The sequence below is a fragment of the Amphibalanus amphitrite genome, unplaced genomic scaffold, assembly GCF_019059575.1.
Source record: "Amphibalanus amphitrite isolate SeventyFive unplaced genomic scaffold, NRLGWU_Aamphi_draft 000268F_arrow, whole genome shotgun sequence".
NCBI lineage: Eukaryota > Metazoa > Arthropoda > Thecostraca > Balanomorpha > Balanidae > Amphibalanus > Amphibalanus amphitrite.
In genome coordinates this window covers 602,501-626,280 of record NW_024881763.1, presented here as the reverse complement: position 1 = coordinate 626,280, position 23,780 = coordinate 602,501, and the positions used below count along the sequence as shown (strand labels likewise).

At 58.7% G+C, this 23,780-nt stretch overlaps 1 protein-coding gene across 8 annotated transcripts in view; it reads right to left on the bottom strand.

The window, feature by feature from the left end:
• Positions 1–262: 262 nt before the first annotated feature.
• The window catches only part of LOC122386970 (catenin delta-2-like), an 81,255-nt gene continuing 57,737 nt past the window's right edge, over positions 263–23,780 (bottom strand). For 5 of the 8 annotated variants that reach the window (XM_043376741.1, XM_043376743.1, XM_043376742.1 and 2 more), the window contains 12 exons: positions 23,464–23,574; positions 22,585–22,752; positions 21,607–21,823; positions 20,777–20,930; positions 18,141–18,295; positions 17,519–17,766; positions 15,699–15,859; positions 14,847–15,099; positions 10,145–10,283; positions 7,097–7,288; positions 5,690–5,933; positions 263–1,295 (listed from right to left, as the gene is read on the bottom strand). In XM_043376741.1, coding sequence (XP_043232676.1) covers positions 1,107–1,295; positions 5,690–5,933; positions 7,097–7,288; positions 10,145–10,283; positions 14,847–15,099; positions 15,699–15,859; positions 17,519–17,766; positions 18,141–18,295; positions 20,777–20,930; positions 21,607–21,823; positions 22,585–22,752; positions 23,464–23,574 — 2,231 coding nt within the window. In that variant the 3' untranslated portion in view covers positions 263–1,106. Of the gene's footprint in view, positions 1,296–1,348; positions 2,450–5,689; positions 5,934–7,096; positions 7,289–10,144; positions 10,284–14,846; positions 15,100–15,698; positions 15,860–17,518; positions 17,767–18,140; positions 18,296–20,776; positions 20,931–21,606; positions 21,824–22,584; positions 22,753–23,463; positions 23,575–23,780 lie in introns of those variants that run through there. The other 3 variants (XM_043376747.1, XM_043376746.1, XM_043376745.1) reach the window with 3 other exon arrangements.

Sequence of the window (23,780 nt, the reverse complement as noted above, 5' to 3'; positions counted from 1 at the left end):
GCGCTTAGTTTGGGTCGGTCATGACACGATCTTAAGTAACCACATAATTTTGCTTCATCTCAATATTTTGGCGGCGAATCTGGCCAAAATATGCCGGTCAAGAAGCAAAATATTAATACTACGCATCTTCGAACACCGTTCTATAGCGCTAAGCCTTTCTTTGTAATGAAGTAAGTAGTAACGAAGGGCATAGTGCTGTCAGCCTCTTCGTTTTCCTCGCTATTCTAAATTCGTTAATCTCAACTTGGGCACTTAACACTAATTTTCATCCGAAGCACATTTTGTTTATTACAAAATCCCAAATACATTCGTCAAGAACGGTCTGTTTAAATATTTACATGCCTACCAGTAGCAAAAGAGGATAAAAACTTCACGATCACATGCATACAGATTCCAGAAACCGAAGAGTTCATTTCAGATCTGACCTAGCTACAACGTCTACACCAATCGAACAGCGGCAAACATTTACATTAGCTGCGCCTAGGCGCCAACCCGAATACAAATGTGAGCGGCCTTCGCCTGGTAAAGAGGATGATAGAACAGTCTCTACGGAGCAACATCATATATATGTATAGATGTATATGGAATGACAAAAATAGTAAGCTGCGGTGCAGGTACTGATGAATCATGAGATTACAACGCTGCAGGCCGGCCAGCATCCTCCACAGAGCAGACTCAATAGAGAGATTCCATGATCCATGGCCGTGTTCGCACTGATCACACACGGCGCCAAACCATACACCAATAGGGAATCTGAATCAAACGGTGCAGACCAAGGAATGCAGCTCGACCCTCGTCCAAAAGACCAATAAATAGATGTGCATCTCACATGAAAAAATGCCTTACAAACCAAACGTCGCAAATAATTGCAAATGCTTAAAGTCACTTGTAAGTTGTAAGTACATTTGTCGCATTTGGCTGGAGCTCCGCACTGCGGCGTGCCATAGTGCGCCGCGCTGGCGCTAGATGTCTCTAGCGGCGCGGGCTGGGCCGGTGCCGCGGCACGGTCACTGTGCGCGCCCGGCTGCCGTCCGCCGGCAGCGGCCGGCAGAGCGGTCTGTCCGTCCGTCACCGTCACTGACACGGTCCCCCGGTCCCAGCGGCGGCTACACCCACGAGTCGCCGGCGGGCGCGCCGCCGCCGCCGCTGCCGCCGCCGGCCGGCTCGTCCCGGTAGCCCCACACCTCGCCCGGACCGGGCTGGTGCTCGTAGTCGGCCGCCGGCCCGGCCTGCTGGCGCGCCTTCTTGTCGCGGTTCACCTGGGCGTAGACGGGCTCTCCGGGCTGGCGGCCCCCCTGCCGGCGGACGGACGGGAACAGGTTAGGGGCGGCGCAGCACACAGTCGGGCAACACACGGAAACACCTCGTGCCGCCGCTGAGAGCGGAACAGACACCACTGTCAACACGGCACACAGTACACGTCTGCTCGCAGTAATTTGAAGCATGCTTCTCAGCTGTCAACGTTACTAATGCCTTCACCCATTACAACAAACTGAGCCAGTCCATTAACCGAATGGTACAGCCCCGTTGGTACGGCCAGGGCAGAGCTGAGGGGATATTCCCAGCTGAGGGGGACAGGCGCCAGACGACGGACGGGACGCGCCGGACCGTACCGCCCCGGACCCACGCGCCGGACGGGCCGGACCGCACCGGACGGGCGGGGGACCGCGCCGGACAGGCGGAGGACCGCACCGGACAGGCGGAGGCGCCACCACGAGGCCGTTCAGTGCCTACTCAAGCGCGCAGCCGTTATCTCATTTTTTACGGAAATATCTCATTGGCATGTCGGGAAAACAGTTGCGTAAAAAGAGCAAAAGCTTTTCAAATTTAAAAGCGTACTCATCTAAAAGTCAACAATTTTCGCATACGGCTCCAAAATCATACAGTGCACATCTCAAGTTTAAAACGCATATCACCCAATGTTGATCAGTGATCACAGCTCCTCCATTTAAGAGTTCTCAGAGGACCAGAAGTCGCCCGCGTCGAAGGAAGGGGCTGAGTTTGTTACATGGCCTCGACGGATCCACTGACGGTCACCTAGTCTAATCTAACTATACCAATCATGCATGCACCGCCACCCGAACCCAGTCACAGACACGAACTAAATCACAGAACGAATTCCACCAACAGAGACGGAAATTATATAAACAGGCAACAGCCGCCTGGAAAATACACGGAAAGCGGGCCCACCAGATAAAAATGCAAACAAATGCAAACAAAACCCGTGAAACGTGTTATCCGAAACAAATAAAACAAAAGCACGAGAATGCAGAGTCAAAATGATGACGATCATCCACTCACAAGCCAAATAAAGGAAATTTACTTTCAAGGCAAATTTGGAGAGACGAAAACTGCAAAACAGGCACAGAGAACCATCAGAACATAAAGAGGGCGTCGGGTGCTGAGTGTGGGGCCACCTACCGAGTCCGGCTTATTGAGCATCACGGTGCTGGCGTCAGTGCGGCGTGGGGAGCGGGGGGGGGGGGGGGCGTGTTAGTACAGTGCGGGCGCGGTGTTAGTACAGCGGGCCGGCCACGCGGAGTCTCCCACACACGGAGAGCGGCCGTCCGCCGCGCTGTATCGGTCCCCGTACTGACCCACTGACGCGCAGACGTTAGTGAGCGGCCCGGCGCAGCATTCACGACCGTGTTAATCGGTCAAACAAACCAGTGGTACCAACAGAAACGGGCAACATAACCAGCCATCAGCAGCGGTTAACAAGTCGTGTGGCCAAGAGAGAGGGGGCAGAAGAGGGTGCCAAAAGTGAACAGACAATAATGACCATTCCGACAAGGCAGAGAGAATCCTGTAAGCAAGGCCAGGAGCCCCGTTCCAGACCGCAGGTCGTGGCACAGTGAGTGCGGTACCGGCCAGTCTCCAGCGTCCGAAAATAGCGCAGCCAAAACGCCACCGCCTCCCCGGCCGCCCCAAGAGTCTCACGCGCCCCGAACAGGCAATGAATATCTGCATAGGCAACTAGGGCGCCGCGGCCGGCCGACGGGCGCCCAGTCAGACGCTGCAGAGGATTTACGGCCGACTTCACCGCATCGAACCTTGTTTATGCAGCCCAATGGGAGATATAACAAACTGAGAGGAGAGCCGCAGCTCCCCAGCGGGGAGCGGCGTTCGGCGCGGCGCGCCACGTACTGAAGCAGACACCGCACGCAAACGCCCAGCCCGTGGCACAGCAGCGCGTCACACCCGTCGGCGACACGGAGCCGCGTCCCTTCCACATAGCTGACACCGTGTAACCGAGCCCCAGACACACACCCCGAGCAGCTGCTACCTGGTCCCGAGACTCCACAGACCCCAGGCCCACACAGTTCCCCATAGACCCCAGAGAGACCCCACACAGTCACACAGACCCCACACCGCCCCACAGACCGACACGGGGCCCACTCGCCGGCCGGCGTCTGGTCAGCGGGCCCGCAGTCAGCAGCGGACACCGCCGCGAGAGCGGGGCGGCGGGCCCGCAGTCAGCAGCGGACACCGCCGCGAGAGCGGGGCGGCGGGCCGGCCGGGGACAACCTCAGCACCTGAACGGTGGCGGGCAGAGGGATGCCAGTTACAGGTGGGACGCAGCACTGTCAATCAATCAATCAATCATGTATTCTTATAACACTCCACGTGGTGGCTCTTCCGGTTACGCGTCACATTTTACAATGGTACTCACATTCATGCACATTCACATTCATAATAAAAGGTAGGTATAAAAATAAAAAGTAGAAATAGGTACAAATAAAATGAGAGACATCAGATATCGGCTGGCTGGTGGTGCGATCATTGCGCCCGCCGAGTACAAGTCCGCGAGCTCGCCGAGTCGCGCGATACCGACTTGCTGCTGTTCCATGCGGAAACAGCACGGAATGCAAAGCAGCGACGAGCAATCTCTGTACGGACCCTGGGCAGCTCCAAGAGTCTGTCGGCTGTGCCTCGAGTGACACGGCTTGACACGGTCTCACGGTAAGTCACACGCTCTCTCAGGCACACAGGCGAACGAGGCGAGCGCAGAATCATGTGCATCGCCGCCAAATCACGCTGATTTAACAGATCGTCAAATCGCTGCCAGCCCAGCTCCGTCAGGAGGGGGGTCACGTGATCATACCGGCGAGCACCCTTCACAATACGAACACAATGGTTTATTACCTTCTGGATGCGGTACCGCTGGGCCCTGCTGCAGCTCCCCCACACAGTCAAACAGTACATCAAATGAGGAAACACAAGTGCTTCAAGAAGTCTCTTTTTCACAGGCTCGGTCAGTCTTTGCGAAAATTTTGATAGACCACAGATGCATGCATAACAGCGCTTGATTACAGCTGACACGTGTGCCTCCCAGGTCAAGTTTTTGTCGACAACGACGCCTAATGTTTTGATAGACTGGGAGGGGTGAATAGTGGATGAGTCAAAGTCGATGGAAAACGTGCCTACCGAGCGCCGCTGGTGGGCATGCACCAGCATGAAATCTGTTTTGGTGGGATTGATTTTTAAACTGTTCTGCGTGAACCAGGCGTCAGCTATGCTTAAACTTTCCTCAATGCGCTCTTTCAACTTAGTAAAATCTTTTGGGTGACATGTGTGGATGAACTGCACATCGTCCGCGTACATTATGAGCCTACAACCAGTGATGTGAGATGAAAGGTCGTTTGTAAATAATAAAAATAAAATTGGTCCTAAAATTGATCCCTGGATCACACCATGACTCAGCGGCAAAACATCATGACCATCCCGCACACGCTGTCTGCGGCCACTCAGCCAGTCACAGAACCAGTGCTGCTCAACACCATACCACGCGAGTTTTTCCAGGAACCGGTCATGCTCGACGCTGTCAAAGGCTTTAGAGGTGTCAATCGCCGAAAGAGATGCAATTTGCCCTTTGTCCAAAGACTCAGTCAGATACATCACAGCATCGAGCATGGCCGTCTCCGTGGAGTGGCCGGGTCTAAATCCGTGCTGCTGCTCACACAGCACAGAGTTCACAGACAGGTACTCCATTAGCTGGTCACACACAACACGTTCAGCTAATTTTGCGACAGTCGGCAAGATAGAAATAGGTCTGTAATTGTTTGGATCAGTTTTACTACCGGACTTATGAAGCGGTAAGACAGTAGCTAATTTCCAGTCAGGCGGTACGATACCAGACACAATGGAGGCGTTGATCACATGCAGCAAGTGGAAGGGCTGCGGTTCACTGGTGGGACGCGGTGGGGAGGGCCGCTATTTACTGGCGGGAAGCAGTGGGAAAGGGCTGCTATTTACTGGTGGGACGCAGTGGAGAGAGGCTGCTATTTACTGGTCGGACGCGGGGCAGGAGTGCTATTTACTGGTGGAACTCAGTGCGAAGCGGCTGCCATTTACCGGTGGGACGCGGGCAGACGGGTGCCATTAACCGGTGGGACACGGCAGGGAGGGAGGGAGAGACAATAGACACTCTTCAGCGTCTGAAAACTTCAGTCAGCTGTCACCGGCCGACCAAACAGCCACCTGGAGAATCCCCCAGCACGGAACATTTGCCCCTTCGTCAGCAGCCTCTAATTCCACAGAGTCCACCCAGCCACCGAGCACCGGCCCAGGCACAGACCTACAACTGCCAGACCCTTCCCTCCCAGGCCAGTTACACCCTCCCGCCCAGACCATCTACACCCTCGGCAACCCTCCGGCTTTACCCGCTGCACCCCCGTCTGCTACGTACCGGCGGCGGGTACATGCGCACGCCGCCGGGCGGCGGCGGCCGCGGCTCGTAGCCGGGTAGCTCGCCGAGCGCGATGTGCTCGCCGTCGGGCGGCGGCGGCCGCGGCCGGCCGTAGGTGCCGTTGCCGCCGGCGGCCGAGGCGCCGCGCGGCATGGTGCGGTCCTCGTACTTTGTGCCGCCCTGGCTGGCCATGGGCCGGTTCAGCGTGCTGTTGGTATTGCTCGGAGAGTTGGGGTTCGTGTTCCTGCCGGCACGGTGAGCGGTCAGCGGCCAGTGACGGCGGTGAGGGGTGAGGGGTGAGGGGTGAGGGTGTGTGGGGTGTAAGTGGGGGGGGGGAGGGGCAAAGGCAGGCAGTGCAGTGTGTGCGTGGGAGGGGGTATGAGTGCTAGTGGCGGTGCGATGCAATAGGAAAAGCGACAAGCAATACTCGATTGCGCCTTGAGGCTGAAACAGACTCTTTCCGCATTCAGGAAATCGCATGCGAGCCTATTAAAATACATTATAATTCTTCCCGCATCAATCGCATGCCATTTCCTGACTGCGGAAAGAGTGTATTTCAGGCTTTAGCGAGACAACGAATGTCGAACAGCGACAAAGCGGGCCTCAATGACTAAGAACGAGACAAAGAGTGTTCCATAAACCTCATATCCAGATCGGACCGCCGCATCAACTTCCCGAGAAACGCTGGCCGGCTGAAGTTTTCAGAAAAGTGACAAAGCGTCTCAACTTGTTTCCCAATCTGGCCGTGTCCGTGTCTCCGCGAGTCGCGAACCAATCGAGCCCCGGTGACTGTGACACACACCCAGAGACCCACCCCAATACTGCACGCCCCCAGCATCCCCTACTAACACGGCTCCCAGGGCACCGCGGATCCATCAGACACCACACGATTCATTAGCCCGTATTAGCGCCCCGTTTAGCGACTCGTTCGAGTTTAATAACGGGAAGGTCGAGCAGCAGATGGCTGTGAGCCGCGCTCATTTGACCTCGGCCGTCGGCCGGCTGACCAGACAGAGCGGCTTGAGAACGCGGGCCAGCCGGTCACAGGCAGTGGCCACTGGCCAGCCGGGCGACCGCAGCCGTCCGAACCGGCCCCAAACTCCCACAGCGCGGCGCGGCGGAGCGTTGGACCGCACCCGCCGTCCCTGCGCTACCAAAATACAATACCGCGTGACGGCAACAACCAAGATTACTGAGTAGGGCAGCACTGGCCTTACCAGTCTTGAGAGCAAGCAGCTTACATAAATATTCTATTCTGTAACAAGACACCAAACAAGCTGCCTTACTCGCTCGCTCGCAATCACGAGCACCCCAGCAGCTGTGCTGCCCCCCCCCCCCCACTCCCGCCAGTCTCCCAGTTCTCTCTCCCTCCTCTCCGCCACTCTGCCGGGGGGCGCGCTCTCTCACCGGGCGGCCACGGATTTGGTGACGAAGTCGTTCTCCTTGTAGCCGGCCTTTCGGTAGACGTCGCGCAGCTCCTGGTGCAGCCACATCGAGTAGAGCAGCTGCGAGGCGAACTTGATGACGCGCGAGCTGTATCGGTGCCGGTGGCCCGTGATGACGTGCAGCCGCTTCACGCCGTCCAGCTCGAACAGAGACCTGGCGGCACAGGTCAGGTCAGGTCAGGTCAGAGGAGCCGTCCAGCTCGAACAGAGACCTGGCGGCACAGGTCAGGTCAGGTCAGGTCAGAGGAGCCGTCCAGCTCAAACAGAGACCTGGCGGCACAGGGCAGGTCAGGTCAGCCGGCAGGTCAGGTCAGAGGAGCCGTCCAGCTCGAACAGAGACCTGACGGCACAGGTCAGGTCAGGTCAGCAGGTCAGGTCAGAAGAGCCGTCCAGCTCAAACAGAGACCTGCCGGGGCGCGGACGGGGCAGGTCAGCCGGCAGGCTGGGGGAGTCATACAGCTTAAACAGAGACCTGGCCATCTAAAGTATTGGCCAAAGTTTTCAAAAACAAGTTACAAGCTGAACAGTCAACTAGTAGAATTAGTTAACGGCGGTCCCTGGGTTAAAGGGACAGTATCATCGAAAAAAAATCAATGTATGGAGCTGATTTTTTTTTACTAGCATTTCTTATTTTTCTGAATCAGAAAAACATAGTTTGAGGACCGAACTCGGTGAAAAATATTGCAACCACATTTCATTTTCATGATTCATTTTCATGAGCGAACCACCACTATACAAGCATGGCCGCCAGTTTGGAAGCATGCAAAATTACTACAGAACTGGCGCAGATAATACATTATTGACGCTACGCTTACGCGGTCGTTCTTCTGATTGAGTTGTCCTTAGGGAGAGGTAGCCTTAGGTATTGCCTATAAAAATATCACGTGACAATTGGAGGGAGTGACAATTGGACGTGACAATTGACAATGGGAGAAAATATCACGTTACAATCACGTGATAAACGTCATACATTGGAGGGAGATTGTGATTCAAGCTGGAGGAATTCCTTTGTTGAGCCGCTAGAATCCGAAGGAAACAGCGGAAATTGCCTACGACTATTTAATGAATTTAACGGTGATGAATAAGTGCGAAAAACGTTTTGGCTTTATAAAATTTGACGAAATGACCAGGGTAAAAGTTTTATTACTGGCGGTCAATTCAAAACGGCGCAAACATTTAAACAGTGAAGATAGTGAAGCACGATTCAAAGTGTAGTACACCTTTCGTACTTTGAGCGGCGATAGCGGGATAACGGTGTGGAGCTTCGAGGATCGGTCTTCAGTTCCCGGACCAGAAAGGTGGGGCCTATGCAATGTCAAATTTCATCAAAATGGTGATACTGTCCCTTTAACATCCTCTCAGTAAGCCTCGCGTGAAACGGCGACCGAGTCTGCCAGAAAATGAGCGGCGAAGACGGCACGCGAGTTCCGCGAGGACGTAGTGAATAGAGCAAAATCACCACGGCCTGTTTCCATCTGAGACCGCCCAGTGGCTGGCCAGGCAGGCCGGCCGGACGTGCATGCCAACACAGACAGCCCCCCGACTGCAGCCAAGTGCGCGTCTGAGTCTCGCCCGTGACGGCCGCGGCGGCTGCGGTATCATTGAGAGAGTCACAGGGGAAATTAGAGTATCGCGGGCCCATACGGGACCTCATGGACAACAGCACGACGCAGCTGGAGCCCGCAATGTCTTCAGCCTACTAGGGGCAGTTATGTACAAACAGAGAGAAAAGAAAGCATACACGATACATCACTTCTTTGACGATGGTCAGATACAATCGTTGGGGTGATTTGTTCAAGGTAGGGCCAAAATTTGTTCAGATACTGGCACGCTCTTCTTTAGAATCAAACTTTCTGTATGGCGTATCTCGTGTGGTATACTAAGCTCATAGCCCTTATAGAACAGACAGGGCACCTGGTCTCCCCGTAACGCGACAGACAGACACACACACGGCGGTACGGCTGGCCCGGCGGCGGCAGTCGTTTGGGGTTATGACGCCATCAAGTCATTAACTAAGCATGCCATCAGTCGGCCCTGAGCGCCTCCGGCGGCAGGCCAACTCATCAGTGTCCCAGGAGCGCGGGACGGGCGGCCTGAGTGGCCTGTTATAACCGAGCGCCGACACGGGCCGCGGCTGGCCCTAACGTGGCCGGCTGAACAGACCGACAGACAGTGACAGACCCGGGGCCGCGGCTGGCTGTAACACTGCCAGTCGAACAGAGCAACAGACAGTGACAGACCGGGCCGGCCGGGTGGGGGCGCCGACACCGCGGATACCCAGCCGCCTTTACAGGTTAAACCCGGGACGCCCAGCGAATATTTACTGCCGCTCCATCGACCAAATTGATCCTGAAGCACTTTCGAGCAGAATGCGCTGATGCAAGCATCTGTTCGATGCTGAGCGTTCTCTCAAATAGACCATTAAATCCATTTGCGACATTTCAATAGGACGTCGTGGAATCCCGAGAAGCGTCGCGACAAGTGATCCATTGACGTACGTCACATTTGACGTCCATTCAACACTTTGCTTCTCCAGTAGATTGCATCATCTCATCCCGCGCCACAAGCACGTCGCCACATATATCAGAGTACATTGGTTTGATCAGTCGTCCTGCTTTCATCAGACACGGTGTAACGGAGTGTACACACCTAGCTATATAAGATTGGTTTCGTTGGATACCACGGCCTTAATCAGCTTCCTGACAAGCATTAGCTTCCTCGGCTGTCGAAAGAGACCCTGTGATCAGATCCTACGGGCTGAGTGGCCCCAGTGCACTGCCGCCCCGAGTCAGCCGCTGCCGACCACGCTCACCATGTAAACCCGGTGCGGCAGTCTGCAATCTGTGTGATGTGTGCCCGGTCCGCCCGCTCACCTGGTGAACTCGGCGCTGTACTATCTAGGTACTCTGTACTACTTTATGTGCTCTGTGTACTGTCCGGACCACCCGCTCACCTGGTAAACACGGCGCTGCAGTCTACTCTGTGTGCACTGCCCGGTCCGACCGCTCACCTGGTGAACTCGGCGCTCTTTTTGATGACCTCGTTGAGCGTGGCGAGCACAGCGGCCACCGTGTCGTCCGAGGTGGCCTGGTCCTGCTGCGCGCTGCCAGACGGCAGCTTCTGCACCAGGTCGCGCATCGCGTACTTCCCTGTCAGAGGGGAGGGTGGGAGCGGTCAGTGTGTGACGCCACCGTTACTGAAACAAAGAGCAGTCACGGCCAATCCGTGACGTTCACAGGGACTCAACCGAGGCTACCGCAATATTCTGTGCCCGCCCCAGCTCTCCCCATCTCGAGACCAGGCATTGGTCAGATTTCTCATTTCAGCCACATATGAGCTTTCTGTTCCTTCCAGATCCCAACTATGAGCTCCCTGTCTCTCTGAGGTAAAAAAGTACCCACCTATGAGTTCCCCCTCCCCCAAGTGCCCACCAATGAGCTCCCTGTTACAAAGCACAGCTCACCAATGAGCTCCCTGTTACAAAGCACAGCTCACCGATGAGCTCCCTGTTACAAAGCACAGCTCACCGATGAGCTCCTTGCTACAAAGCACAGCTCACCAATCTGCCGTGAAAAGGAAAAGAAGCGTAACTCGCTTTTGACGATTTTTCAGGAGAGCGATTTTTCTGTTTTACCTTGTATTATCGTCGGTTCTAAAATAATCAAAGAAAACTTGGTGTCAAACTGTTCGCAATACTGCACTGAACCTAACAGTGTTAATATTTTTTACGTGACATATAAGATATTGCTAGAAAATGGTGTAAGGTGTTTTTGCTTTTCACTCGATGCTCTAATTGCAGCGAGGCATGTAGGGAAGAGAAGCGTAACTACATTCACTCCAGTCCGGCAACCGTATGTGCAGCGCGCGGCTCCATAGCGAAATGCAAAAAAGCGTAACTACGTAGTTACGCTTCTTTTGCTTGCGAGATCTTATGGTATCGGCGAATATGCGGTGTTTCAAATACGCCAGGACGAAAACGTCTTTTCTTCATTTCGGATGCCTAGATGCCTTTCAAAATAGCTCACGACTTTTCATGCTAAGACTTTATCTTCATGCTTAGCAATCGCGGCCGTCAGGTCGCCACCTTCGGTGCTGGCAGGTCAGACAGGCTGGACGGCCGTTCGGTCACCTATACCGGTGCTAGCAGGCCGGACGGCCGTGGTGTCGCCCCTGTCGGTGCTGGCAAGTAGGGCAGGTCGAGCGGCCGCCTCCTTCGGTGCTGGCAGGTCGGGCAAGCTGGGCGGCCATATGGTCAGCTCTGCCGGTGCTGGCGGGTCGTGCGGCCGTGGGGTCGCCTCCGCCGGTGTTGCAAGGCCAAGTGGCCGTGGGTCACCTCCTTCGGTGCTGGCAGGTCAGGCTTCCTTGGGGTTGCCCCTGTCGGTGCTGGGAGGTCGGGCAGGCCGGGCGGCCACGTTGTCGGCTGTCGCCCATGTTGGTGCTGGGAGGTCGGGAAGCCTGGCGGCCTTTGGGTCGCCTCTTCTGATGCTGGCAGGTCGGGAAAGCCGGGCGGCCACCTCTGCCGATGCTGGCGGGTCAGGCAGCCGTGGGGTCGTCTTTGCCGGTGCTGGCAGGCCGGGAGGGCGTGGGCTCAACTCTGCCGGTGCTGGCAGGTCGGGCGGCCGTGGGGTCGCCTCATTTCGTGCTGGCAGGCCGGGTGGCCACGTTTTCCCCTCTGTCAGTTCCGACAGTCCGAGCGGCCGCGGGGTTTCATCTGTCTGTGCTGGCAGGCCGGGCGGCCTTGGGGTCGCGCATGTCGGTGCTGGCAGGTCAGGAGGCCTTGGGGTCTCGCCCTGTCGGTGCTGGCAGGTCGGGCAAGCCGGGCGGCCGTATGGTCAGCTCTGCCGGTGCTGGCGGGTCGGGCGGCCGTCGGGTCGCCTCCACCGGTGCTGGCAGGCCGGGCGGCCACGTTGTCGCCTCTGCCGTTGCTGGCAGGCCTGGCGGCCTTGGGGTAGCCTCTGCCGTTGCTGGAAGGTCGGGCAAGCCGGGCGGCCGTGGGGTCACCTCTGTCGGTGCTGGCAGGTCGGGCAAGCTGGGCGGCCATATGGTCAGCTCTGCCGGTGCTGGCGGGTCGGGCGGCCGTGGGGTCACCTCCGCCGGTGCTGCAAGGCCAAGTGGCCGTGGGGTCGCCTCCTTGGGTGCTAGCAGGTCAGGCTTCCTTGGGGTTGCCCCTGTCGGTGCTGGGAGGTCGGGCAGGCCGGGCGGCCACGTTGTCGGCTGTCGCCCATGTTGGTGCTGGGAGGTCGGGAAGCCTGGCGGCCTTTGGGTCGCCTCTTCTGGTGCTGGCAGGTCGGGCAAGCCGGGCGGTCGTGGGGGTCACCTCTGCCGGTGCTGGCGGGTCGGGTGGCCGTGGGGTCGCTTTGTTTCGTGCTGGCAGGCCGGGCGGCCATGTTTTCGTCCCTGTCGGTTCTGACAGTCCGCGCAGTCGCGGGGTTTCATCTGTCTGTGCTGGCAGGCCGAACAGGCCGGACGGCCTTGGGGTAGCCTCTGCCGTTGCTGGAGGGCCGGGCAGCCGTGGGATCGCCTCTGACGGTGCTGGCAGGTCGGGCAGGCCGGGCGGCCACGTTGCCGCCTCTGCCGGTGCTGGCAGGCCGGGCAGCCGTGGGGTCGCCTCTGCCGGTGCTGGCAGGTCGGGCAGGCCGGGCGGCCACGTTGTCGCCTCTGCCGGTGCTGGCAGGTCGGGCAATTCGGGCGGCCGTGGGGTCGCCTCCTTGGGTGCTGCAAGGCCAAGTGGCCGTGGGGTCGCCTCCTTGGGTGCTGGCAGGTCAGGCTTCCTTGGGGTTGCCCCTGTCGGTGCTGGCAGGCCGGGCGGCCACGTTGTCGCCTCTGCCGTTGCTGGCAGGCCGGGCAGCCGTGGGGTCGCCTCTGCCGGTGCTGGCAGGTCGGGCAATTCGGGCGGCCGTGGGGTCGCCTCCTTGGGTGCTGCAAGGCCAAGTGGCCGTGGGGTCGCCTCCTTGGGTGCTGGCAGGTCAGGCTTCCTTGGGGTTGCCCCTGTCGGTGCTGGGAGGTCGGGCAGGCCGGGCGGCCACGTTGTCGGCTTTCGCCCATGTTGGTGCTGGGAGGTCGGGAAGCCTGGCGGCCTTTGGGTCGCCTCTTCTGGTGCTGGCAGGTCGGGCAAGCCGGGCGGCCGTGGGGTCACCTCTGCCGATGCTGGCGGGTCGGGCGGCCGTGGGGTCGTCTTTGCCGGTGCTGGCAGGCCGGGAGGGCGTGGGCTCAACTCTGCCGGTGCTGGCAGGTCGGGCAGCCGTGGGGTCGCCTCATTTCGTGCTGGTAGGCCGGGTGGCCACGTTTTCCCCTCTGTCAGTTCTGACAGTCCGAGCGGCCGCGGGGTTTCATCTGTCTGTGCTGGCAGGCCGGGCGGCCTTGGGGTCGCCCCTGTCGGTGCTGGCAGGTCAGGAGGCCTTGGGGTCTCGCCCTCTCGGTGCTGGCAGGTCGGGCAAGCCGGGCGGCCATGTTGTCGCCTCTGCCGTTGCTGGCAGGTCGGGCAAGCCGGGCGGCCGTGGGGTCACCTCTGTCGGTGCTGGCAGACCGGGCAAGCCGGGCGGCCATATGGTCAGCTCTGCCGGTGCTGGCTGGCCGGGCGGCCATGTGGGGTTGGGTCGCCTCTCTTAATGCTGGGATGTCGAAATGCAGGTGAGAAGATCCCGCCCCTGATCGTCCTATTTCACCAGAACTCGCTCGACTCTACTCTTGATTTCACATTTTCTTTAAGCTGCACTTGGACCTTTGTTCCGTTTTTTTTTTTTAATCGTTTCAGTTCTAAACCTCTTCAGAGACCAAGTCTGCTCCTAAACCGCAATTTGCACACGCTTCTGATAGAGTTCACAGCGAGCATGCACCACAATAAATAAAGTAAACTATTTGATATCGCTCGTGTGGCCTTGGTCCAGGGTATGGCATGGCACCCCATACCTATACCTACTATTTCAAGTTGGTGGTTTTGAACTTTGGTTGCTTTTATCTTACAGTTTTCCTCCATTCAAACGCCCGGATACCTACTAGAAGATATTGGTGAAACATAGAAAGGCGGCAAGCGCAAGCAAGAAGGGCTTAATATGTTTTTAATGCAAATTTTCCTGGCAAAATAAAGCTTCTACCAAGTGTTATGCACTCACCTGAAAGGCAAAAAAGCGCAAGTGCGTAAAAGTCAGCGCGGTGATAAGCAAGAAAAGCGCAACTACTTAGTTGCGCTTTTCTTGCCTATCACATCGTCCTGACCGCTGCAGATACGCTTTTTTAATAGCTGCGTTTGTAGTTAGGCTTTTTTTGCTTGCGGTCAGGGAGGATGAAAAACATTTACGCTTTTCTCTAAAAAGAAAATTTGATATAACTCGAAAAATTATACGAATTTCGAAAAACGGTTTTGCAGAAAGATGGAGATTGCTATTCTCTATCTAATGGTATCAAAATCTCAAAATCGAAAAAATGCTAGTTACGCTTTTCTTGGTTGTCACGGCAGCAATGAGCTCCCTGTTACAAAGCACAGCTCACCAATGAGCTCCCTGTTACAAAGCACAGCTCACCGATGAGCTCCCTGTTACAAAGCACAGCTCACCAATGAGCTCCCTGTTACAAAGCACAGCTCACCAATGAGCTCCCTGTTACAAAGCACAGCTCACCAATGAGCTCCCTGTTACAAAGCACAGCTCGCCAATGAGCTCCCTGTTACAAAGCACAGCTCACCGATGAGCTCCCTGTTACAAAGCCCAGCTCACCGATGAGCTCCTTGTTGCGCTGGTCGATGGCCAGGTTGCGCAGCGCGGTGGCCACTGCGCACACCACCCGGTCGGCCTCCATGCGCAGCAGCTCCACCAGGATGGGCAGGCCCTTCTCCTTGCGCACCGCGGCGCGCATGTCGACACTGGGCTGCCAGTAGCAGGCAGCCAGGTTCTGGATGGCGCCCGCCGCCGCCTCCAGCGTCTCCGGGTTCGAGCAGTCCGACAGCAGGCTCAGGTACGGCTGGACGATCTGGGAGGATAGTACAGCACAGTCAGCAGACATACAGACACAGCACTCCGAGAGCAGGCTCAGGTACGGCTGGACAATCTGTGCGGCGGGACACTACAGTTAAAGACATACAGACACAGCAGTCAGTCAGCAGACTCAGGTACGGCTGGACGATCTGAGAGAGGGCGGGACAGCACAGTCAGCAGACATACAAAGGTAACAAGACATCTAACGCAGACTATATAATGGTAAGGAGAAGGACCAGAAGAAGATAACGAAATCGCGTGGGTCTGGCTGATGTGGCGGACAGAAAAGATCAAAAGTCAGGTAGACGACAGAGACTGTGAACAGGCAGTGAACATAGTGCGAAGGTGCAGCCCGCGGCCGCAGATAGACTTATATCTCATAGACACCTTTCATAAGATCTATATCGTGCAGCCCTATCTATCACACGAGACGACACAAGACGCAGCAGCAGCTACAGCGACCCGGATGCCGCACAATATACGAGGCACCAACATCACATACCTGGATTTAACAGCGTCATTAACCTCCCCCTGTATCAGCTGCCGGCCCATGTCCCCCCTGCCCTGTCCCGGACAGTCCCTGCTTGTACTCACGTCCGGCTGCCAGAGGAGCTCCATGCCTTTGAGCGGCAGGTGCCGGCGGCTGGCGCCGCCCGGCCCGGCCGGTGTGCCGCCGCCGGGCAGCAGGCCGTCCGCCGCGCCGCCCGCACCGTCCCGGCGCTTCTTGCCGCCGAAACAGCCGGCGTTCTCACCCGCTGTCGGCCAGACGGGGACGCCAGACGGTCAGAAACGAGCCGGGGGTGAAATTATACACAGCTACCTTAACCACACGGCGAACAGACTGGCTACGGCTAGCACAGAAAGTGAGCGGCACCATGTGATTCACGTAAATAAAGGAACGGACAAACTAGCTCGAAATATACCATCACCAAACTCCCCCCCCCCCCATGACCCCACCGACCACCAGTAACCGCTGCTGCCTCCGTGGTCCTCCCGTTGGTCAGTTCGTGCCCGCGACTCGCTCCATCGCTGTCCAATTACGGCGTCGGCCCGGTCGGCGGCCGACAATGTTAGTGTCAGCGCGGCATTAGGGGCCGTCACCGGGAGCTATACTGGGCGGCCGGGCCGGCGACACGCGAGCCGGCGCTATACCGGGGGAGACGAGAGGGAGCCGCCGGCCAGGGAGGCTACCACAGCAAGGGACTGAGAGTCTGTAATTGTCCCCGAACTGCGCACACCGTACCGTTGCTGCAACTGAACTGCGCCACACCGAAGACTTATTTCTTGCGTCGTCTGGCTGAGGTGATATGTCAGATTTCAACAGAAGTCATTAGGCGACAAAGGGTGTTCAATTTGACGCTGGTACGTTCAAAACTTCTCCATCCCTTCTCATTACATCGTCTCTTGTCAAACATCTTGTGGGAAATAAGCAAACAGAGCAGTATGTCGCCGCTCACCACGCAATACCACCGCTCACCCTCGGCCCCGAGTCGGCACAGAACACTCCGCCGCCGGCGGTCGGCCCGCCCGGCGCGGCGGCAGCAGTGGGTGGGAGGGAGACTACGGCGGACGCCTCGCTCCCACTGCAGGAATGTGTGTGAGTGGGGGGGGGGCGTATGGCAGCCGCCTGTCCCCCGCAGGAGTGGGTGTGTGTATATGTGAGGGGTGTGTGGGTGGGTGCCGGTGGGCGTGGGCCGTGGAGGACCATATGGCAGCCACCCGGCCCCCGCACGTCGCTGCTTGGCATGCATTGTGGTGCTCACTCGACGTCAGAGCAGACGGAGCTCCCGCACATGACAGCGGCCGGGCCACAGCGGGGAAGGGGAGCCGGTAGCTGCCCTCCCCGCCGCCGGGAAGGCCGGACAACAGGCCGCCATCAGTGGGCTCAGCCGCCCGGCGGTCCGACGGCCCGGTGACGGCTCCCCGGCCCGTCTCTGGGGCCGCCACCTGTGTCCGACTGGAGCCGGCAGTACGCGCTCACCCAGTCTCCGCTACTGAGGCGGCCCGCCCCCGGAGTGGGAGGCTGCCCCGACCCAGCGGCGATGCACGAGCAGACCGGCATGGCACCCATCCCAGTCCGTACCGTACTGAGCTGCATCACCATACATTACTCATTCCATTACTGTCAACACAGCCTCAACCTGGGCATGCGAGTACATCGATTACTGCTTAAATCGACCCACCCAAACCCGGTCGACTGGCCAAATAACCAAGCTTATTTGATGTAACTCACCGCCAGCCGGGACATCTGAAAAATAAATCAGCGCAGCCGACACAGCGGACCGAAAATAGCCACTCTCGCCCGCCGCTCCCCTCCCCGTCGGTCACTCACGGTCTCTGGCGCCGGCGGCCCTCCCCATCCCCCTCTCACTGGTCGCCGGCCCTCCCCTCCAGCTCTCCCCTCAGCCACTCACGGTCTCTGGCGCCGGCGGCGGCGGTGGGCCGGCCGGCCGGCGGCGCCGCCTGCTTGTCGTAGTTGGGGTCCTCCACCTCCTGGCAGCGGTAGCTCAGGTTGCGCAGGATGCACACGCAGTTCTCGACACACTTGTTGTCGATGTTGGACTTGCCGATGGCCGAGCGTATGACCATGAGCAGCGCGTCCACCAGACCCTCGCACTCGCGCAGCTTTTTCCGCGCGTACTCGCCGGCAGAGCTCACGTTCCTGGCGACGGCACAGACCAGACACGCTGGGGTTAGAGAGTAAAACACATCTGCAGTACTGCAGGCTTATATACTAATAGACACGCCTGTTGTCGTCAGTACAACATACAATCGAGCCTTAAAAATGATCCGAGCCGCCGGTCCGTAACTGAGCCCGCCACTGAGCCCCCGGCCCGTCCTGAACCGCCGGCTCGCCAATGAGCCGAGCCGCCGAATTGTTCCGACCTACCGGTCAGCCCCTGAGCCGTACCTGAACCTCTGACCCACCCTGAGCTGAGCCCTTCTCCCCCCACCACCGCGCCGGCCGGTACCTGAGCACGCTGGCCCGCCACTGAGCCCGTCTCCCCGCCCCCCCCCCCCCGGGCCGGTCCGCACCTGAGCACGCCGGTGGCGTTTCGGAAGACGGTCGACCAGAAGACGTCCATGACGGGCTCGCTGTGCGCGCTGCCGCGGTTCCAGCCCGAGTGCGGGATGATCACATAGTTGACCAGCACTGTCAGACCGTCGTCGATGATGGTCCGCTTCAGGTCCTGTCGGAGAGTGCAGCCAGGGTCAGGGCGGCCCGCAGGCAGCGCAGCCAGGGTCGGGTCAGACCGGGTCGGGTCAGATCGGGTCAGGGCGGCCAGGGTGACCCGAGTCAGTGGTTCGTGCCAGGTAGCAAATGCCGAGCTCGTGCCAAATACCGCCTCAGCCGCAGCGTGTCCCGTGCACACCGCCAGAGCTCACGTGAGGTGTTCCGCTCCATTAACAAACAGGTGCATGTCTAGCACGTGGTGCAGTCAAACAGCGCTCAACTCGACACCGCCAGAGCGGGCCCAGTGCCGTTTATAAAGGAGGGCCCGGCAGGCCCGCGGCCGGAGTGGTCGTTCACTGGCACTCACAGACGGTATTGAGAGACTGTTGGTGACTGGAAACACCCCAGCCCACACTAACATCGGAGAGCGTACAAACCAGTGCGCTGCGCTCCCGACCCACACCCCCTGTAGCACTACAGCACACTGATACCACTTCACCACCCGGACTATCAACTGCCCGAACTGCGCGGGTGCCTGGAGTGGCGTCCGACATAGACGACACGAAATTCGCCCTGGCCATCAACACAGGTCGGTTGGTCACGGCGGGAAGCGCCTCAAATACCACTACACAGCGACCACCTGATCGGCATGTCACGGCGGAAAAGCCGCTGTGTCACAGTCACTAGGTGTGCTGTGACTCAGGATGGATGGCCGAACTAACGAAGGCAATGAGCATGCTATGAAGATCGCCACAGAAGGGAACGGAATCTGGCCTTTTTCAAGAAGACAATAAGGTAATATTATCTGGGCAATGGAATATTATTATTGTCAAGTCAAATTTATCAAACATAAACCAATTTTATGTTTAGGAGCGTATGGAGTAAGCAGCTGTGCTGCCACGTAGGTGTTCGCCACCTCTCTGCCGTCTTCACACCGCTTCACAGGACGTCGAGATCACGTCCTGCGCGACACGCCTCGCTAAGGTCGGCCACTGAGCTCAGACACCCACACATTCAAGTACTTCGGCCCAATAAAGAAAACATATGACCGAGCTCAAAGGGACTGGTCTGCGCTACAAATACATTACTAGCCGTTGTGAGCACCAAGCATCCATCTCATCGAAATGTCACAGTTCCCACCTCCTCGGCCGTCACCCAACTGGTATTACTGGAGTAGGATACACCTAGTTATCCTGTGGAACGCTCGGAATGATACGGGACCTCGCCGGCGTGGGGCGGTGTGAGCACACGCTCCGCCCCCGCACCTGCCGCGGCTGTATGGACGCGGAGCGAAGGACCTACTCCTCCAACCGTACCCGATAACACAACCACCCGGTGATCGTTCAGAGTTCCGTGAGCGGACCCCAGTGAGCAGCCACACCGTCATCTGAAGCTGGAGACGGCACACCCGCCGGTAACCCGGGACAGGCGGCGGGCGCAACTGTGGTCCGCTGAGCGAGCTGCGAGCCGGGCCGGCCGGTCGGCGGCCGAGCGGTGTCCGCACCCACCCGGTCACCGGCCGCCGCGCACGGTCCGGCCGCCGGACCGCGCCGCCGCAGCTGCCGCCTCCCACGACCGGCTCTAATCGCCGTTCGGCAATTTAAAGATGAGCGCGCTGCTCCATCCGGAGCAGGGCGGCCGGTAATTTATGGATGAGTGCTAAGCGGCCATTTTGTGCCGGGCCGGCCGGCCGGCCGGGACGGGACGGTCGGCCGCCCATAACCGGCCGAGTGGCGTTATACATTCTGTCGGCGCCGCCCGGGGGAAAAGTCGGCCGGCTTGCTATTCCTGCAGCGGTCATACAGCCGCCGCTATCCGGCCATACGGGACGTCAGACCAGCTGCACTCGCGCCGGCCGGGGAATAGGCAGGCCCCAAACGGTCCTTCATGACAACTACACATAACCAGCATTAAAATCAAGGGCAGGGGATACTGCGGGCCCGCACTCCTCTCCGGTACAAATCGGTCAGTGTACCAGGAATTTATTTTTGCGCTAGCTAGAATACTTCAATACAATATTCATGTCTTTTTTTAATGGCCACATTTGAGCACTAATAAAAGACCTGGCAAGCGCATCCCATATGAACCCGGACCCCGGTGGCACGGATGCCGGAGACTATCCGAGCCTTTCCCCGTAGCGTCCCGAAGACTCGGTTAATTAGCGCGGCAGCAGCAGCCCCGGGTGAAGCCCCGTGCGGCGCAGCGCCGGCGGCTGCCCTGCACTCCCATAGACCAGACACCCGATTTGGACGCGCGGGAATCAAATAACAGGCCAGGAGGCTTAACTGATACACAAAAGTTGTTACTTCACGGATTGAATAATTTAGCGTTTACTTTTAGAACCCGCCCAAAATACATAGGTCTCAAATGAATAAACCCAAACCAAGCCTTCCAGCGCGCCCCTGTCCCGCGTCTGGATAGGATCCTCAGGATAGTTACCTGGCAGCTGGATAAGGATAGTTACCCCGCGGCTGGACAGGTTCCTCAGGACGCTCACCTCGCAACTGGATAGGTTCCAGAGGATGCCCGTGACCAGCTCCTTGATCTCGTTCTCTGGCGTTTTCCGCAGCAGCCGGATCAGCGCCGGTACACCGCCCGCGTTCTTGATGGCCCGCTTGTTCTCGTCGTTTTGCCGGCCGTACGACAGATTCCTGACAGGGCGACGGGCACGGGGGGATATTATACAGAGCAGCACACGACAGATTCCTGACAGGGCGACGGGCACAGGGGGGATACTATACAGATCAGCACACGGCAGATTCCTGCCTGACAGGGCGACGGGCACAGGTGGGAATATTGTACAGGGCAGAACAGCGAGAAATACAGGCTCCGACTCTCCTTCGATTGACTGACTCTGTCCATAACAAACTGCATCAAGCAACATACACCAGGGATATTCGATAGTGGTCAGCAATGCGCATTCTCCACACCTTGCCCAATAACTCTCCTTCTACACTCTCCTACCTGCCTCCCTTCCCTACTGGCTACCACTCACCCCAGCTTCACAGGTGATCCCTGTGTCTGTATTCCTCCCTCCACCCCACTGACCTGAGCGCCCCGCAGGGTATGTCCCCCCCCCCCCCCACACACACACACTGACCTGAGCGCGCCGCAGGGATGTCCTCCACCCCCCCCCCCCCTCTGACCTGAGCGCCCCGCAGGGATGTCCTCTCCCCCACTGACCTGAGCGCGCCGCAGGGATGACCTTCCCCCATTGACCTGAGCGTCCCGCAGGGATGCCCTCTCCCCACTGACCTGAGCGCCCCGCAGGGATTCCCCCCTCCCCCACTGACCTGAGCACGCCACAGGGATGCCCTCCCCACTGACCTGAGCGCGCCGCAGGCGTTGCGGTGCACCTCGGGGATATCCTGCGAGAGCAACACCACCAGCGGCGGGATGCCGCCCAGCGCGCGCGTCTTCTGCTTCATTGGGTCGTCCATGTAGCAGAGGTGCTGCAGGTAGGCGGCCGCGTTGGCCTTCACCACGTTGTTGGGGTTACTGAGGAAGTTGATGACCTCGTGCAGGTCCGGGTCGCGGAACCGCACTGGGGGTGCCGCGGGGGGGGGGGGGTGTCAGCGCCAGCCGAGCCGCGGTCCGAGTGGCGCGGAGTGTTCCAGTCCGGCGCTCGGTACAGAGTGGCAGATCAGAGCCGCGCGTACACACCGTGCTCAGACAGAATCAGCATTCTTCCCTGCCCAAAACTGCGTGCTACACAACAGGGCAACCCTTTGACTGCAACCTTCTACAACGGCAACATTTACAGGCACGCAATCAACATTGGCGATGCCACGCATGAACTGACTGTGACATGAACCGGACCTTCACCGGGCTGGCCATACAGACCACACCAGGGTCACTGATCTAAAAGTCACATACACTGACTGTACGAAACACGAGCAGACCAAAAGGGACGGCAGAGGCCGCCTGCCAGTGCGGCGCCCTGGGTTACGCCCGTCACTCCAGCAGGGCAGGCGGGTCACAGTCAGACAGGTCACCAGGGAGGCTCGCGGCAGGGCGGGACGGTGCTCGCATCCAGCAGCATGCGCCAGTGAGTCGCCTGGCGTCAGTAGCCAAGTTGTCAGCGTGCTTCCCCGCTTACCTTTCTCTCGAAAACGTCACTGGAAACGCGTTACTGATAAACCCGAGACGACTCGCTCTCATCTCCTCTTCTAGTGCCTTCCACCTCCTCCCTTGTCATATGCAAACTTCTGTCGCAATTACAGACTACATCCCCGCCCACCCAGCCCGCCGGCCGACACCTCTGCCAGTCTCAGCCCCAGTCCCTCCCTGGCGACACTGACTCACCGTTCTGCTGGCTGAGCGCCGAGCCCGGCCGGGCGTGCTGCTCGCCCTCGCGCACCACGTCACGGATCACCTCGTCAAAGACGGCGCGCGGCGCGGCGCTGCGGCCCGACTGGCGCGACTGTCGCGACAGCGGCCGGCCCGGCTCCGAGTCGACGCTCTGCGACAGCTCTGCAGGCGGCCGGGCAGCCGGTCAGCCGGCTCCAGCCAGAGGCCATGCGGCGGCGGCGGCGGCGGCGGACCACGGCCACGGGCGGGCACTCACAGACCGACGGAGACCCGGCGCAGCGCGGGCAGCCAGCGGGCAACCAACGGCAGGAAGGGTTTGGAAACACCTTCTGCATGCAAACTCAAAAGTGCGTTGTGATGATTGAAAGCAGCTCCTTTATCAATTCAGTTTGATGCTGTCGGAGTCTGTGCGCAGCGGCGGCGCCCAGCGGTCAGCCGCGGAGTGAGCCCGCCCGCGTGCCGTGCCGTGCCGTGCCGTGCCCCGCCGCCGCCGCCAGTGACCGCAGGACGAGCCATGCCGCCGGGAAGGGAGGGGTGCGACAAACCAGGCAGACAACAACGAAACCGCTACCACAATCAACTTAATGAGAACAGGCAAAACATAGAATACGGGGTTACGACGACCAAATAAAAAATAAATGCAAATAATATCTGCCATATATGCCAAACAATATCCGCTAACAGCCATCAGCAAACTTTCAACTACACATAAAAAAGGAAAACGCCTTCCAATATGCTGATTGCTGACTATGTAAACGAAAATACAAAAAGAAATATTTGCTGTTGCGAGCAGTGCGGCAGCCAGCACGGCGGAGGGCAGGGAACGATCCCATGACGCCACTATGACGTCACTCTGGGCGCGCGCCGACCTACCGTGGCCGGGCGGCAGCAGCGGCGGCCCGTACGGGTCCTGGCCGCGGGACGCCATCAGGGTAGAGTCCAGCTCGTCGTAGCCCGACTGCGGGTAGTGGCCGGCCGGGTACCCTGTGTGAGGAGAGCGGGCAGCGGTCAGACACTGTGTGGAGCGGCTGACGGGACAGAGGCCGGCACGGGGCAGTGGCCGGCCGGGTATCCTGAGGGGGGAGAGGGCAGCCGTCAGACGCTGTGTGGAGCGGCTGACGGGACAGAGGCCGGCACGGGGCAGTGGCCGGCCGGGTATCCTGAGGGGGGAGAGGGCAGCCGTCAGACGC